This window comes from Mizuhopecten yessoensis, unplaced genomic scaffold, assembly GCF_002113885.1.
Source record: "Mizuhopecten yessoensis strain PY_sf001 unplaced genomic scaffold, ASM211388v2 scaffold4805, whole genome shotgun sequence".
NCBI lineage: Eukaryota > Metazoa > Mollusca > Bivalvia > Pectinida > Pectinidae > Mizuhopecten > Mizuhopecten yessoensis.
The window spans coordinates 863,011-881,079 of record NW_018405730.1 but is presented as its reverse complement, the minus strand read 5'-3'; the positions used below and the strand labels follow the sequence as shown (position 1 = coordinate 881,079).

The 18,069-nt window shown below is 38.6% G+C and overlaps 1 protein-coding gene across 4 annotated transcripts in view; it reads right to left on the bottom strand.

Moving 5' to 3' along the window:
* Positions 1-18,069, bottom strand: part of LOC110449722 — a 65,494-nt gene that overhangs the window by 17,292 nt on the left and 30,133 nt on the right. For 3 of the 4 annotated variants that reach the window (XM_021496768.1, XM_021496767.1, XM_021496769.1), the window contains 8 exons: positions 11,402-11,494; positions 10,426-10,594; positions 10,005-10,225; positions 9,448-9,653; positions 7,445-8,715; positions 3,613-4,224; positions 3,093-3,337; positions 2,336-2,449 (listed from right to left, as the gene is read on the bottom strand). In XM_021496768.1, the coding sequence (XP_021352443.1) occupies positions 2,336-2,449; positions 3,093-3,337; positions 3,613-4,224; positions 7,445-8,715; positions 9,448-9,653; positions 10,005-10,225; positions 10,426-10,479 (2,723 nt within the window). In that variant the 5' untranslated portion in view covers positions 10,480-10,594; positions 11,402-11,494. Of the gene's footprint in view, positions 1-2,335; positions 2,450-3,092; positions 3,338-3,612; positions 4,225-7,444; positions 8,716-9,447; positions 9,654-10,004; positions 10,226-10,425; positions 10,595-11,401; positions 11,495-13,442; positions 13,541-18,069 lie in introns of those variants that run through there. The other variant, XM_021496770.1, reaches the window with a different exon arrangement.

The following is an 18,069-nucleotide window of genomic DNA, read 5'->3' as shown; positions in this document are numbered from 1 at the left end:
AGCCTCGAATGATTATTATTATCATTATAATGTACGTATCGTTTCAAGACCGACTGGTTCCTTTGTCAAGTCATGACTGAGTGAGCGATTTGTATTGAAAACATACTTAGATTCTTACTGATTACAAACCCTCATGGTAGATATACCTATGGGCAGGATTGGTGTACGCTATCCTTAAATCGCTCCTTTAACCATAAATAGAACTATATTGACTGAAACTATCAGTATTTAATTTTTGGAGTGTATAAGCCCAGAATCCAGTCTCTATTGTTACAGTTTACACCATTTAATTATTTCTGCAACGGAAGTCATTTAATTTATTATATATGTATTTCATAGCCCTTCCATATTAATTCCAATGTATCAATAATTTACCAAATCCATCGTAAATATAACGAAGATAATTTAAACGGACTAAAGATACCTGATAGGTGCCCTACCTGTCGTATAATTTGGTAAGTACCCAAGCACACGACTTGTATTACAAAATAATACAAAACAATACAGTAGGAATGGTAATAAAAAAAGGAAAACAATGAGCGTATATATAAATGCTCTACTTGAAATGGAGCACACAAGTGTTGAGTAGATATCATACTGCGCATATGCGCGCATATTTAGCTACCCCTTAATCGTATTTCTTAAACCTCCGCTAAACAACCATACCTTTTAGCCTCTGCTTAACTACCATATATATTAACACCCTCCCACCCTTCATTAGCCATATAATCTATTTAATTTCTGTTTAACCACCACTTCATACATTTAACTATTCCTTTAACCATTATATCTCTTTATCTCATTTCCGCTCAGCCACCATACCTTTTCAGCCTCTGCCTTACAGTCATACGTATTTAACAAACACACTCGTTTACCCCATTGAACCATCGTAACTCTTTGACAAATAGTTCATACGAGACCCCGGCACCATACCGGCATGAAGGCTGAACAAAGTATCAGTTCAATCTCCATGTCACAGGTACATTGAACATTATTGAATTGTGTTGTATCCATATATGATGACTTTCCGTGTAATGGGCTGTACGCTTTCGCTTGTAAATACGCAGTTATTTAGAGTGAAGTAATGCTAGACAACGTCAGTATCGGCATTGTGTTGGTAACGCTTACTGTCCCAGTAATCTATCGCTATACAGGCCTTGTGTTAATCCATCCAGTGATGTAGGAGACAATCCCCCTAGTTTTATGAGACAATACGATAAAGACCAGGACACTGTACCTGTAAATCTCATTGGTCAATAAACATACCGACATCCTGATATATCAGCCAATCAAAGTCCTATTTGAGCGTATCAATGAACACGGTGTGTAATTGTATTACACAATCCGCAATCGGCCTTATTGTTTATTTAGATTCTGTGAACGTGCCGTAATGTATAGCAATCTGGATACACAAAGACTCGATATCACTAAAAGTCACTAAATCAACAATTATGGAAACAACAAGTACGATTTAAACCAAAGTCGTTCTAACAGTGGCGTTTCTGTTGTCCAGCGCTGTCTTTGACCCCAGTATCATTTAACTAGTGGTATCTCGTTTGACCGGCGTTATTTCGTTAGCCGGCGTTATCTTGTTAACATTGATGCATATACTATGACGTATGTAAACAAGAGGCCCAGAGGGCCTGCATCGCTCACCTGGATATGTTTGAAATAATTAGTATGAAGTTAAGATATAGCACTCCATGGTAGGTGCTGTAATTATAAGTACATATGAAGTTTCAGAAAAATCCATCCAGTACTTGAGATATAACAAATTTCAAACAGAGCCCCACCCCTATGCCCCTAGGGGGTCATACCCACAGTTTATACATAGTAAGTCCCTTGGCCAAAGGATGATCTAGACTAAATAAGGATACAATCCCTTAATCCCGATGGTTGAAGAAGGATTTTGAAGGTTTTACCTCTATTTCCCCTTTNGGGTTGGCACACCCACCATTTATACAAAATTGAGTCCACTTGGCCTAAGGTTACTCCAGACCAAATTTAGTCAAAATCTGCTTGGCCGTTCAGGACTAGTAGCGTTTTAAAGGAAAAGTTGACGGACGGACGACGGACGCTGCGGTATGGCATAAGCTCACCATGGTCCTTTTGGACCAGGTGAGCTAAAAATATGACATCATGAATGCCAAATCATGACATCACGACATCACGACGAGCGGAAGAGAGGTTCACACCAGTCTGTCATGTCAGAACATCTATCCTATCACACGAAAAGGACCAGCCTTATAACCAATACCTACTTAAGAGTAAAATCCTTGTTTAAAATGATCCTTACAATATTTATATTTTCTTTATAAAGTTTGATCTTACTTACCTGGCACTGTTGTCTAACGAAAGAAGCTTTAAGATCCTTGCTTGGCAGTAACGTGCTGTCTGTGTCTCCATGGTAACCTCGCCAGGACTTGGAGGAAACATCAACATCCCGACGCTGGAAACACGGAAGTGACATCAGTTATACCTATTACTCACGAACAGCAAGCCCCTATATCGCCGAAACACAAAACCTTCCCAAAGCTGTGTTCAAACTTAGAACGTTACAGGAAAGAGTAGGCTAAAACCTGATCAGATGGCTGATGGTGAGCGAGGGTCAATAGCGGGATTCAACATATTTTTTTCTAAATACGAAATCAATCAAACTTATGAATCAAGCAACACTTCCATCGATGATCATTTCTACTCGCATGGAGTTGAATATAAAGATTTTCTATGGTAGGCAAAATTCTGTCAATTTTAAGTTAAATATGAGGTTATTTTGGTATAATGGTTTATGATCTGAAGTGTTTAAGCTTTGGTAATACGGATTCATACCAAGCTAAACACGCACATGTACCACATACACGGCTATGAACCTGCACAGGAGAGAATTATGTATATCGAACAGGGCCCTAATCGGTAAAAGTACAATGCTGGATATCCCCAAACATAGTTATCACTAGAGAGGAATGCGTACGCAAACATTTCTACAAATTTCTATTCAACGCAAAGATTTAAACATAATAGAGATATGTCTAAAGAAGGATTACCACTCCTAATGGACAATCAGTAGTGAATATGTAAAAAGTCCCACTCACTACAGCATAGCCCTCCGGTCAGTCATCCTGTCCAGGGGGTCGTTGAGAACTTGGTTCCGAAGTACGAACCTTAATCCTGCCGGATACAAAGAGGGCAGCTCCGGTATTTCAGAGTTTTCGTAATGAGGCCGATCACGTGATGATTGAGGGAACGCGTTACCCTCTGACTGCGGTCGTAGAAGACAATAGAACATCCTACTGACGGCATAAGCGTCGGATTTACTGTAGACATCCTTCAGTAACATCTGTAGAGGGAAGCAAAGGTGAGTGGTTAAACTATTCAAACATAAAGTAAGTTTAATGGATGGAATGCATTCATTTTGCCATTTTCCGAGGGTTTCATTCGAAACTCACCCCACAGTCGCCAACATAGTACAGACAAATAAATGCTCTTATTCTTCATTTTAATAGTTTTAAATGTCATTAAAATAGCAAAAATTGTACTTTTCGAGATGGTATTAAATAAAGTTCTGCTGAAACCTACATTGTATATCACAGCTGAAGCATACTGAACACCTACTCTTTCCTCAATGCTCCTAGGTGGACCATCGATACTCCATCTTGTCAGTTCCGGTGCCCACGCATGCGCATTACCCGCATAAACCTCTCGACTATTTGTAAAATATATGGACGAGTCGGACACCTCAGTCGTACGAGCCATCCCAAAGTCTGCCAGCACTGGTCTCAAACAGTTGTCAAGGAACACATTGTCCGCCTTGATATCACGATGGATGACACCATTTTTCTGAATGTAGTACACGGCAGAGAGGATTTGGTACAACAACTGTAGAACAAACGTAATGTCCAGACCGAACGAAGGCTCTGAGTGACTAGACCGGAACTGGACACTCATGGATTTCAAGGATTCTGGGAAATGATCAAACACAATAAACGTTGTTCGAGATGCCATTTCTATCGGAATATCAAACTTTGTCGGAATGATAAGACCAAGATATTTCTGGAATCTATTAGTTTGTCCGGTGTAGCTGTGTCTGACCTTGATAACGTTCACATGGTCGTTAAAGGCCACCGGAAGTTGATGCTCCGGGCCGAAACTATTTGCCAGGAAGTGTTCCATGCTGTACCCTTGACCGTGGCTGCTAGCCTCCAAATTGATGAGGTTTATCATCATCTGTTACCATAGAAATAGAAGGGCGAGTTAGGAGACAACAGAGGAAATAACGTATTGGTTAAGAATTCATTAACACATTTTTGAAATGAGTTTTACCTAACGTAAGCAAAAGCATTCACAAACGGGCACTATCGCCTTACATCGATCACGTGACACATATAGGTATGTTCATCCCTGTCTGAGACAATACAAAATGTTGAAAGCGTAATGTTTTCTATTTTCAACAAATCTTTTCAACGTCTATATCTTCTTTCTTGCTACTAGAGGAGACATGTATTGAAGGAAATCTCCGATTATGTAGGAGTCCCCAAATTATCCAGCGCTTACAAAACACATGCAATGAGATACAACATGCCTTCTCTTATTTCCTCCGATTTACCATAAGAAGAAGACACTGATAAACCACACCAGATTTTACAGGTTTATGAGCTTGAAACCGAAATCCGAGTTGAAGTGAGCCAGTTGTCTACTGTTTAATGAGTAACCTTGAACTCTGTATGCTAATTAAGAGACAATGACACCAATATCTGAGTGGATATAGACTCGATATCAACATCTGAGTGGATATAGACTCGATACCAACATCTGAGTGGATATAGACTCGATATCAACATCTGAGTGGATAAGGACTCGATATCAACATCTGAGTGGATATAGACTCGATATCAACATCAGTTGTAATGTGCTTGTTTTCAACACCATTTAGGTTGGAGCTCTGTATCAATTTCCGAGTGACAATTAAGTTATTTTGATTGTGTCTATGATCTAGTGATTACAACAATAATACTGCTGTAGGTATTGCAATACTGGTAATGATCTACTAATGACACTACATGAAATGATTTAGTAATTACATTATTGACAATAATCTAGTAATTGTAATTACATTATTAACAATGATATTGTAATTACAAAATAAGCAATGGTATTGTCATTTAACTATTGACAATGATCTTGTAACTGTTCTATTAGCAATGATTTAGAAATTACAAAATTGTAATTGTACTATTGGCACTGATCTATCAATTACATTATTGACATTAATTTATTAATTACACTACCCGCAATATTCTTGTCATCAAACTAGTGAGGATGATCTAGAAATTACATAAGTTGGAATTATTTAGTAATTACATTAGTAACAATGAGAGACATTGATCTCGGTCGGTATCGGTAACAACAGGAGTAGCAATGATCTCGGTAAATATACAAGAGTAGCAATGATCTCGGTAAATATACAGGAGTAGCAATGATCTCGGTAAATTAACAAGAGAAGCAATGATCTCGGTAAATATACAAGAGTAGCAATGATCTCGGTAACTATACAAGAGTAGCAATGGTCTCGGTAAATATACAAGAGAAGCAATGATCTCGGAAAATATACAGGAGTAGCAATGAAATGATCTCGGGAAATATACAAGAGTAGCAATGGTCTCGGTAAATATACAAGAGACGCAATGATCTCGGTAAAATACATGAGTAGCAATGATCTCGGAAAATATACAGGAGTAGCACTGATCTCGGTAATATACATGAGTAGCAATTATCTCGGTAAATTAACAAGAGAAGCAATGATATCGGTAAATATACAAGAGTAGCACTGATCTCCGTAGATATACAAGAGTAGCAATGATCTCTGTAAATATACAGGAGTAGAAATGATCTCGGTAAATAAACAGGAGTAGCAATGATCTCGGTATATATACAGGAGTAGCAATGAAATGATCTCGGTAAATAAACAGGAGTAGCAATGATCTCGGTAAATATACAAGAGTAGCAATGAAATGATCTAGGTAAATATACAAGAGTAGCAATGATCTCGGTAAATATACAGGAGTAGCAATGATCTCGGTAAATATACAGGAGTAGCAATGATCTTGGTAAATATACAAGAGTAGCAATGATCTCGGTAAAAATACAAGAGAAGCAATGAAATGATCTAGGTAAATATACAAGAGTAGCAATGATCTCGGTAAATATGCAGGAGTAGCAATGATCTCGGTAAATATACAGGAGTAGCAATGAAATGATCTCGGTAAATATACAAGAGTAGCAATGATCTCGGTAAATATACAAGAGTAGCAATGATCTCCGTAAATATACAAGAGTAGCAATGATCTCGGTAAACATACAAGAGTAGCAATGATCTCGGTAAACATACAAGAGTAGCAATGATCTCGGTAATATACAGGAGTAGCAATGATCTAGGTAAATATACAAGAGGAGCAATGATCTCGGTAAATATACAGCAGTAGCAATGATCTCGGTAAATATACAGGAGGAGCAATGATCTCGGTAAATATACAGGAGGAGCAATGATCTCGGTAAATATACAAGAGAAGCAATGATCTCGGTAAATATACAGGAGCAGCAATGATCTCGGTAAATATACAAGAGTAGAAATGATCTCGGTAAATATACAGGAGTAGAAATGATCTCGGTAAATATACAGGAGTAGCAATGATCTCGGTAAATATACAGGAGCAGCAATGATCTCGGTAAATATACAAGAGTAGCAATGATATCGGTAAATATACAAGAGTAGCAATGATATCGGTAAATATACAAGAGTAGCAATGATATCGGTAAATATACAAGAGTAGCAATGATATCGGTAAATATACAAGAGTAGCAATGATATCGGTAAATATACAAGAGTAGCAATGATCTTGGTAAATATACAAGAGTAGCAATGATCTCCGTAAATATACAAGAGTAGCAATGATCTCGGTAAATATACAAGAGAAGCAATGAAATGATCTCGGTAAATATACAAGAGAAGCAATGATCTCGGTAAATATACAAGAGAAGCAATGATCTCGGTAAATATACAGGAGCAGCAATGATCTCGGTAAATATACAAGAGAAGCAATGAAATGATCTCGGTAAATATACAAGAGAAGCAATGAAATGATCTCGGTAAATATACAAGAGAAGCAATGATCTCGGTAAATATACAAGAGAAGCAATGAAATGATCTCGGTAAATATACAAGAGTAGCAATGATATCGGTAAATATACAAGAGTAGCAATGAAATGATCTCGGTAAATATACAAGAGTAGAAATGATCTCGGTAAATATACAGGAGTAGCACTGATCTCGGTAATATACATGAGTAGCAATGATCTCGGTAATATACAGGAGTAGCAATGATCTCGGTAATATACATGATGGTACATTACAGATACATACGGGTAGACGTCACTGTATAATTAATACCTTCAGGATCTGTGTTTGACCTTTGTGTTTGATTTGGAACACCAGAGAGCAGCACCCATCCCTCGTGCCGCCTGAAAGCTGGTTCATTGGCTGTTCACCGATCAGTGTAAAGTCCTTCCCTGGCAACCATTCCTTATTTGGCACATCTAACTGACTAGGAGGGACATATTTTAACCAATGGGAATATAAGCTTTCCTTAAGGATCAATAACATTTGGTCACTATGGGAATATACACTTCCTCCTCTGGAAACTTTATCAAGGAAGTGTATAAAGCCGCTGAGTGAAAGTTGTGAGGTAGAATGTGGCGATTTGTGCGTTTTCCCAGTCCTTTCTTTATGGGAAAGTCGTAGTTGGGCATTTTCATGTTTTAGTATTTGGCATGCACTGGAAAATTGGTGAAACGTTTTTTTCATTAATGTTAGTTGTTGCTGCAGATTTGCATTTTCCTTTTGTAAATTTTCCACCATTTCTTGTTTTTTGAATAATTCCATTTGTAATGTTTCTGAGAAATTCTCAATAGTTTCATTATGCATATTTCCTACTACTTCCCTTACACATCCGACGGAAATCCGCGAGGGTCTAACGGATGTGGCTAGGCACTGTTGGGACATGCGCACATCGTCACACGACCCTAATAACGGTAGACCGCCATTTTTATCATCTCCGGAGAATACTGGAGGATTGCAAGGCTGAAACTCTGACAACACTTTTGTGGTAATTCCTCCATTTTGTTCTCTGTCACTTCCTTCCCGAGCGATCTTAGGACTTTTGTATCGCATAGCTACATCTACATTGATATTATTACACTGACCATTTATAGACTCCCGTCTACACAGTTTAGTCCGACTGTTTTCTTTGTTCGCTCTATCTTCAGTCCACGGAACTGTTCCTTCGTCCATGCTTTCCTCGGGCTCTGTTCTCCTGCGGAACCCTTTAAGATCATCCCGATATCGGAGGAAGCTGCTATCTGAAACTTTCCCCTTTTCCGGAGAAGCTCCTGGAAAAGAGTTGCATGATGTTTCATCGGCGTATTGATGAAATCCAGAAAAAGAATGAACCTGCTCCATCCCTCCGTTCGTTTCATTTGCATTTTGGTATTGCCCTTGAGCTGGAAGGCTACCGAGACTTGCATACCATTGACCTTGTGTAGCGTTCTCTTCCTGACTCTGAGACCCAGGACGACTTCGAGCTGACCGCTGAGGTAACGTTTGTTCGTAATTAGGTGGCGGTAAAGCGCGGTTGTGGTCGGAAAACGGGTTCTGGTTAAAAGCTGAAAATAAAATACCAATAATGTTGTATTATTGCCCGTGAAACAATTGCAAGAAGATTTAGAATCGAATAGAAAGAGAGCATTATATTGGTCATGATCTCTCCCACCGCTCACAGGTTTAGCCTGGGAAAATCGGCTAGTCACTTTCTGGAGGAAGTTAGCCTCGCGCTGAATAATGACATAAAAGTAAAGGGCAATAGGCGTACGCCACACGCGTTTCTGTTTACAAACATGCTAGACCACTGTCGGTTGGTTTATGACTTAAGTTATTATATTTAGCTGTAATTATATCCTATCTTTAGGGTGTAACAGAAAAATCTCCAACCCTCGGGCCGATGATTTGGTTATTCGGCATGAGGGTTAGACAACTAAAACATCACCCGGAGATTGGGTGAATTCTCTGTCACAATCTCAAGGTGAGGAGGATTCTATTACTCCATCATTGTTTTCTGAATTGGGATATGTAAGTGAACATACCCCTGGAATTTCGAGGAATTCCAATGCCACCAACATACACATGTTTGCTTCTTACATTGGTCTTACGTTATCCGGAGCAAGAAAAGCATCAAACCATTAGCGTTCTTATGGTTATGAACAATGTACTATGACTTGCTGCTGAGATGTAACAAGACAATACTTCGATCCTTAAACAATGACATTCTATTAATTATGTGTCCTTTTTAATACGAGTAATGGCCTTATCTTACCCGATATCTGACGTATTTTACTTACGGAGCATCTGCTGGTACAGATACGTCGACGTATGGTGGTGGCTATTGCCCTCCGCTTCGTCCGCCGCCGTTCGGCCTTTGTCGTTTTTAATGAAGAGGTCCGGTTGCGCCCGAACCAAGAGCCGAACTATCTCAATGTGTCCTCGGTAGGCTCCGACGTGAAGCGGCGTGTCCCCTCGTTTGTTCTGAATGTTCACATTGGCGCCTCTGTAACAAAAAAAAGAGAGACATGTTTGGTATTCAAGGATAATCACCCATCCTGACGTGAGGCAATACTTCTTTATATCAACAACGAAAGTTCAACGTTGTTTATTGTATATATAATTTAGATGCGGTTTTCTCAAACAAATAGTACTGAAAGACGCTGTAGTAAGAAATATTAATCAGACATTTCATCACATTTGGCACAACATGGTCAACATTCGAATGTGATCACCAAAGTTCCCACTGACTAATGAAGTTATGGACTGCTTTCACTGTCGATATTCGCATGTTTACCGCTCATTAAGTATATGTCAATATGTTTTCGGTAGAGGTAACACTAGTTTTGGTACCTACCGCCGGATGAGGAGGTCAACACACTGGATATGGCCTCGGTCTGCGGCTGCGTGTAGCGCTGTGGAACCCCACGCTACACGCGCATTGACGTCACTCTCGCTGTCAAGGAGCGCTTTACAGATCTGCACGTGACCGCGACATGAGCTCCAGTAGAGTGCGGTCTCGTCGTCTTTGCCCCGAATATGCACAGAAAAGTTTTGCCTCAATAAGTTTTCTACCTGCTGTTGAAGGCAACAGAATGTAAATTTATTATTGCATTTTTAACAATGTAACAGTTGGTGGTTAATGAATTAGTGTCAGCGTTTAATGACGTGATATTTGACTTCTGTCCATAAGCGCTTTAATTCAAACATACATGATATTAAAAAAAAAATCACCTTCATTTTGCAAAAGATGTCACGACGTTGACGTCATAACATACCTGTAAATTTCCATTTTTGGCAACGGTGATCAGATCTGGTATATCATTCATCATTCATCGCTAGCCTGGTGACCCCTACGTCAGAAACCACGCCCAAGGACATCACCTTAGCAACGCGTTCAGGGGCATAGCAATGTTTGTCGCGCGGTAGTGGAAGATGGAGCATGCTCTGTAAAATAAGGAAACTTAAGTGTTAACGATATTTGCTGAGTAATTGTGACAATTTTAGCATCAATGATGTAGCTTGCTATGTTAAGGATCCCTGTCCCTATAGCACTTCCGTTGGCCAGTTAGCTTACCCGGCTAGAGCGACAGAATACATGAAATAAACTGAGATCCAGGGGTTGATCTCTGTCTAGCTTTTTCCATTGTTTTTTTTACCCCCGAACACAAAAGTATCGCAAAATATTGTTTTCTTTTGAGATTGTTTTTTTCTCGAATCTAGGAACAGTTGCCGACAGGGACCTGATAACCTGATCATTATATACAGGGCACCTGTTTAAGTGTTAGAGGACATTTCCCACCAGTGGACATCATTATCTACAGGACACGTGTTTAAGTGGTCGAGGACATTTCCCACCAGTGGACATCATTATACACAGGACACGTGTTGAAGTGGTCGAGGACATTTCCCACCAGTGGACATCATTATACACAGGACACGTGTTGAAGTGGTCGAGGACATTTCCCACCAGTTGACATCATTATACACAGGACACCTGTTTAAGTGGTCGGGGACATTTCCCTCCAGTGGACATCATTATATACATGACACCTGTTTAAGCGGTAGAGGACATTTCCTTCCAGTGGACTTAGTTATATACAAGACACCTGTTAAGGTGGTAGAGGACATTCCCACCAGTGGACATCATTATACACAAGGCACCTGTTTAAGTGTTAGAGGACATTTTCTCTAGTAATGGTGTAAAATGAAGTTATTGAGTTTACAATAATTTGTATTGGACGGTTCACCTACCTTCAGTTGTAATGTTTAACCCCCACGGTCTCCTGTAGTATAACTGTGGCCGGGAGAGAAGTCCTTTCGTATATCAAGCTTGGAAAATAATGTCTGAAAGCAGAAATATATTAAGTATACATATCCGAACAACCATTACTAAGTTCTATTAAAAAAAATGAAGCGCAAAACCCCATACAGGATACCGAAACTTGTTGATGTAAAGTAGGTCGTGTATATATTTAGATTGTTTTTCAGGTTAACCCGAGTGTTATCGGTATTCCGTGTATAGAACTACCTCGAACATTGATATAACGTAGTATACGCATGTATACCTACAATTCGATACTGTACAGCCTGTAGTTATATACACTAAAAACTAGTTACTGTCATTAAACAAATCATTGTAATATATAATGATTACACAGGTAACCAACGAAAATATCACTGTGTTTACTTAAAATTATAAACATAAAACTACGTAAAAACGGATCATAGTGGGTGAATCTATTTATAGAGCGATGGTTTTACGGGGGAATGTTTGAGATAAAACTTGGAAAACCGTCAAATGATAGTTGTCTGTGTAGGTGTTGTTTTCTATGTTAGTAATACCACGATGTGTCGGTGTTATTTCCTGTGTAGAAGGGCAGCTAAGGTACTTACCACAATAGTGGATCGCTCTAACATTGTTTAACGTTGGCAACAAGCCATACTTTATACCTTCTACACGTACCACACCGTATACCATTTAAAGTTTTGCAACGATTCTATATTTTATTTGGCTCAGCCAATAGCACTCGCTACGATCTTACAAAGCGCATTTAATGTCAATAAACATACAACAAGGCCTGCTGTCCTCTTAGTTATAGTCTATCCTTCAATGTTAACAATTCAAAATTAATTTGCAATACATAATTCATAAAAAAAACTCTACACTTGACTGTTACTGTAACGGATCATTATTATATATAATAGTCAAAATTAATGGCCGGTTAATTTGGCCTAGGATTTTAAAGATAAACTTATATTGTTTTTTTTTCTAAACTAATCTTCATATGTTGTCTTTCTAACACTGATGTTTTGTAACCTCGTTCTCGTCCACTTGAAGTTTGTTCCTGGTTAAACCAAACGGACTGTAAAATAGTTACTTTCCAAAGATACTATTTTTTATAAATAATATTAATAATAAATGTTTTATTTGCGTGTCACACATTTTAAAATATATATATATATATATTAGTGTTGACTAAAATAATGCATGATTTCTAAAATACCCAGTCAGATATTGACTTACGAGACACAGAACATAATAAGAGTTATCAATCATGGTTAAAAGAACCACGTTTTCTCATGCATAACACTATTATTCTAGCTATAAAACACTGCGGAGATGCCTCATTCATTAGAGACATAAACTCATCCTTCGGATTCATATCTAAACAAAAATGATGACTTATGATTAGCATTTATAAAAAAGAGGTTCCCTGATTTCATTATAATTATCACAATCAAATAAAAAAAATGAATTTCTTATTCAACAGAGTTAGAGATACAATATATACAAAGTCTATCACATAATTGTTTTGTAGGTTTACTATAGCAAATAGATACAAAGTCTATCACATAATTGTATTGTAGGTTTACTATAGCAAATAGATACAAAGTCTATCACATAATTGTATTGTAGGTTTACTATAGCTGACAGTCTCTGGACATTATACTGGTCACGTAACGTTCAGGTTTATTTTTTTACATTTGTTTGGAGTTCCCTCTTTTGGTGTATGTGAACGTGATAATTCGAAAGCATGGCAAAATTACACGCATTTATATCGTACATCATATTGAATATTTAGTAGCGTATTTCGGTGATTCCAGTCTTCTATAAGTAGTATAGGTATAATAATCTCTCTACACTCTCCAGTCAGTGTGATTGTTTCAAATTTTGCATGCACAACAAGTTATAGACTAAGAAATTTTACACATCCATGAACTGCAATACCCTTCTGATGGTGAGCAGACAGACGGCATATATGATCTTCGAAATTAATGAACAATCACTCACAGCTTATATTCTCGTGATGGTTGTACGATGTAAACACTCAATATTAAATTTTTTGATCCACCAGTATGCCTATTTACATTTCCCAGGGCTCGTGTTGAGGAGCTCTTGCGTCTCCACTCATCCGTTACATTTAAATATTTCTCTCGTACTTGTATGTTCCTGTCCCTGCCTTTGTTATAAGCTATTCTCGAGTGTCATCTGCAAACAATTGCGTTTCAATACAAGCAGTTCCGAGAAAATCATAAAAGAGGTGGCCACATACTTCGACCTTGCAATAACCCGGAAGTGATATAACGAGTGTGCACTTTGAGGGACCGGTGTCAATGGTTTTCTTGTAATCCACGTTCAGTTAACAACAACCTATTATCCGGAGACTCGGCACACATGTCCGGGAATAAGAGCAGTTCGGAGAAGGCATGCTGCTAGTTTGCCTACAGATTTTCCGATGTTCTGTCTAGAGTTTCCGATGTTCTGTCTAGAGTTTCCGTTTTGCTGTCTAAGAGTTTCCGATGTGCTGTCTAGAGTTACCGAAGTGTTGTCCAGAGTTTTCCTATGTGTTGTCTAGAGTTTCCGATGTGCTGTCTAGAGTTTCCGAAGTGTCGTCCAGAGTTTTCCAATGTGGTGTCTAGAGTTTCCGATGTGCTATCTAGAGTATCCGATGTTCTATCTAGAGTTTCCGATGTGCTATCCAGAGTATCCGATGTGCTGTCTAAAGTTTCCGATGTGTTGTCCAGAGTTTTCCGATGTGTTGTCTAGAGTTTCCGATGTGCTATCCAGAGTATCCGATGTGTTGTCTAGAGTTTCCGATGTGCTGTCCAGAGTTTCCGATGTGCTGTCTAGAGTTTCCCATTTGTTGTCTAGAGTTTCCTATGTGTTGTCTAGAGTTTCCGAAGTGTTGTCCAGAGTTTTCCGATGTGTTGTCTAGAGTTTCCGATGTGCTGTTTAGAGTTTCCGAAGTGTCGTCCAGAGTTTTCCAATGTGGTGTCTAGAGTTTCCGATGTGCTGTCTAGAGTTTCCGATGTGCTATCTAGAGTATCCGATGTTCTATCTAGAGTTTCCGATGTGCTATCTAGAGTATCCGATGTGCTGTCTAGAGTTTCTGATGTGTTGTACAGAGTTTTCCGATGTGCAGTCTAGAGTGTCCGATGTTCTATCTAGAGTTTCCGATGTGCTGTCTAGAGTTTCCCATTTGTTGTCTAGAGTTTCCGATGTGTTGTTTAGAGTTTCTGATGTGTTGTCTTTAGTTTCCGATGTGCTGTCTAGAGTTTCCGATGTGTTGTCTATATTTTCTGATGTGCTGTCTATAGTTTCTGATGTGCTGTCTAGAGTTTCCGATGTGCTATCTAGAGTATCCGATGTTCTATCTAGAGTTTCCGATGTGCTGTCTAGAGTTTCCGATGTGTTGTCTAGAGTTTCCGATGTGTTCTCTATAGTTTCTGATGTGCTGTCTAGAGTTTTCGATGTGTTGTCTAGAGTTTCCGATGTGCTATCTAGAGTTTCCGATGTGTTGTCTATATTTTCTGATGTGCTGTCTATAGTTTCTGATGTGCTGTCTAGAGTTTCCGATGTGCTATCTAGAGTATCCGATGTTCTATCTACAGTTTCCGATGTGCTGTCTAGAGTTTCCGATGTGTTGTCTAGAGTTTCCGATGTGTTCGCTATAGTTTCTGATGTGCTGTCTAGAGTTTTCGATGTGTTGTCTAGAGTTTCCGATGTGCTATCTAGAGTATCCGATGTTCTATCTAGAGTTTCCGATGTGCTGTCTAGAGTTTCCGATGTGCTGTCCAGAGTTTCCGATGTGCTGTCTAGAGTTTCCGATGTGCTGTCTAGAGTTTTCGATGTGCTGTCCAGAGTTTCCGATATTTTGTCTAGAGTTTCCGATGTGCTGTCCAGAGTTTCCGATGTGTTGTCTTGAGTTTCCGATGTGTTGTCTATAGTTTCCGATGTGCTGTCCAGAGTTTCCGATCTGCTGTCCAGAGTTTCCGATGTGCTTTCTAGAGTTTTCAATTGGTTGTCTAGATGTTCCGATGTGCTGTCTAGAGTTTCCAATGGGTTGTCTAACCATCGTCTCCATCACGTTACAGATAACAGGAGGCAATATCTTCTGGGTTAACTTTTATATCCAGTTCTGTATATGGCACAGGATAAGTTTCAGATAGTTTACATTTGTATTACTATTTTAAGGTATATCATTATTTTGATGATCTCAGAAGTAAATATTTGATTGACTGATTGGTTGAATGGATTATTTTGATTTCCGTCTTCTCGTTGACGTAGTTCAAAAGGGACAATGTCAGCAGTACAAGTTATATCATTTAGGACGTCATAGGCAACATCAATAAAGAAAATAGATTTTATGGGAGAAATAGCGCAACGTCACACAGAATTGTCAAAGACAATATATAGTTATTAGGACTTAAACTCATCAAACAGGTGGACATAACAGTTATGTCGCGAAGGTCAATCAAAAAGGTATTTCTAATGATACGATAGACAACTTACACACAGCTAACCATACATCAACGATATACATTCAACCTGTAGTTTAAGTTAGAGTTAAAGGTAATTGCTACCTTATGATAGTAATAATTCGAGGTTCCTATATGCAGCTTTATCACAACCTAGTCCATAGGTCGTCTCAAAGCGGTTCACAAATTATTCTCCGGTGTGATAGGGCCTTTGCAACCAGCTAATATCTTTCTCAGCTCACTTTTGAGCATAAAGTCGGTGCTGCCATTTTGACGCTCTCAGCTAGCATTTAACAGTTCTAGCACTGCCCAACCACGTACTTATTTACAGCTGAGTAGACTGGAACAAGAGGAGTAAAGTATCTTGCTCAAAGATACAACACAGTGCCGTGCCGTGCCGTGCCGTGCCTCGTACCCGCAACCCTTAGGTCACGAGCCGGGCGTCCTACCACTAGACAACCGTGCCTCCTTACACATTATACATGTAACTGTAATTTGTTTTTATACACAAAAAATACTTAATCAACATTATGTATTTGCATTTTTTTTAAAGGTTTGTTTGTTTGTGTGTTTTAATATAGATATACTTTTCATAGTGGGGAACTCTCCTGGAATGGATATGATCAAGTAAGGTACCATATACCATGAAATTAAAAAGAAAGACAAAATGAAACTTATATACTGGGACCGCCATAAACAAAACACTTGTTACATATGTTTAACACGCTGTAATTGTTAAACACACCTGTAATTATCTGTTATTGTACAATACACTGGTTATTGTATAATACAGAAGTGCTTTGGTCTCTATGTGTACGCTTTATCAATATTGGCTGATTTATAAATGTTCAAGTGTTATTTAAATAAACTTTGAACATTCGATTCCTTGAAGCAAAATACGACAAATGTGTGTAACCTATCAACAACGAATAGTTACAATAGAATATCTGTGTGATTTGACATGTACACAAGTCTAGAGACATTTCTATGGTAGCTTATTTCTGCCATACAGTTATTTAGGTAGTGTAAAAGTGGACACGCCAGAGGTATATCTTCCGCAAAACGTCGGTATTTGACGTCACGTTAAACATTCTTGTCAGTTCTAAACTTTCGGTTTGAAACCTGGCACAATATTAATATTATCAATCACCTGTTACGTTCGTCTCTCACTTTACAAAGTGGTAGACTCTGCTGATAGATTTCTTCGTTCAAGAGGGTTGTCGTAACCTTCTTGGCCACAGGTAACGCTTTATATCTTATATTCCCTTCCCATTTTCCATAAACTCTAAGGAAAGTCCACATGCAGTTACTGGGCAGTAACTGCAGTCTGCATTATTTGGTCACATGACCACGGTTTCCATGAGTCAGTGTAAGCAACCACTCCCACCGTTACAGCAACGTCATCAATTTCTACGATGTCATCCATCTTGTTGTTGTCGTTTGGTTCATGCAAACAATGAAGACATCCAAAATAGGAAAGTAAGTTATAGCATTTAGCTGCGTGTAACAGTTGTCGCCTGGTTACATTTTTTAATGGCCATCGTTGTTTGGAAAGTTTTCGGTCCAATAATGGCCGTCTGCGGCTGTTCCAAGAATTGAACCAGTGAGATTTTGCGGCAGCAGGAAATATACATTAAGCTCATCCGACTAATTAATAAAAGACAGGTCGTATGAGGAAATGTAAATATAACGTTTGAACGTCTGTCAGATTGCAATTACAGCCAATATGAATGCAATCTGGGTGACAGATAAATACTCATGACGTCCTAACTCAACCATATTGCATTCATATTTTCTGTAACTGTAATCTGACATACGTTCAATCCTTAATTAATAGTGGCACATAATAAACACACCTTACTAATTATTGAAAAAAACAAGTTATCTTGTAATTTTTCAAAGGGCCGGTTTCCAAAACGGCCCCTTCTCTGATTCAAATTTCCTGTTGGTGGTGCATTGCCCATGCCGTTGTGGTCACAAATCTATAAAGTATAAAGATTTAGGTCACTTGGTTTGTTTTTTATGGCTCCTCAAAGTTGTACCTTTCAGAAGCTGTCTAAGTGTTGATAAAATGTGCATGTTATGTAAAATATTAATGAAAATCTAATCAAATGATGGTCACCGTAAAGAATACATTCATGGCATGATTGTGACAAAAA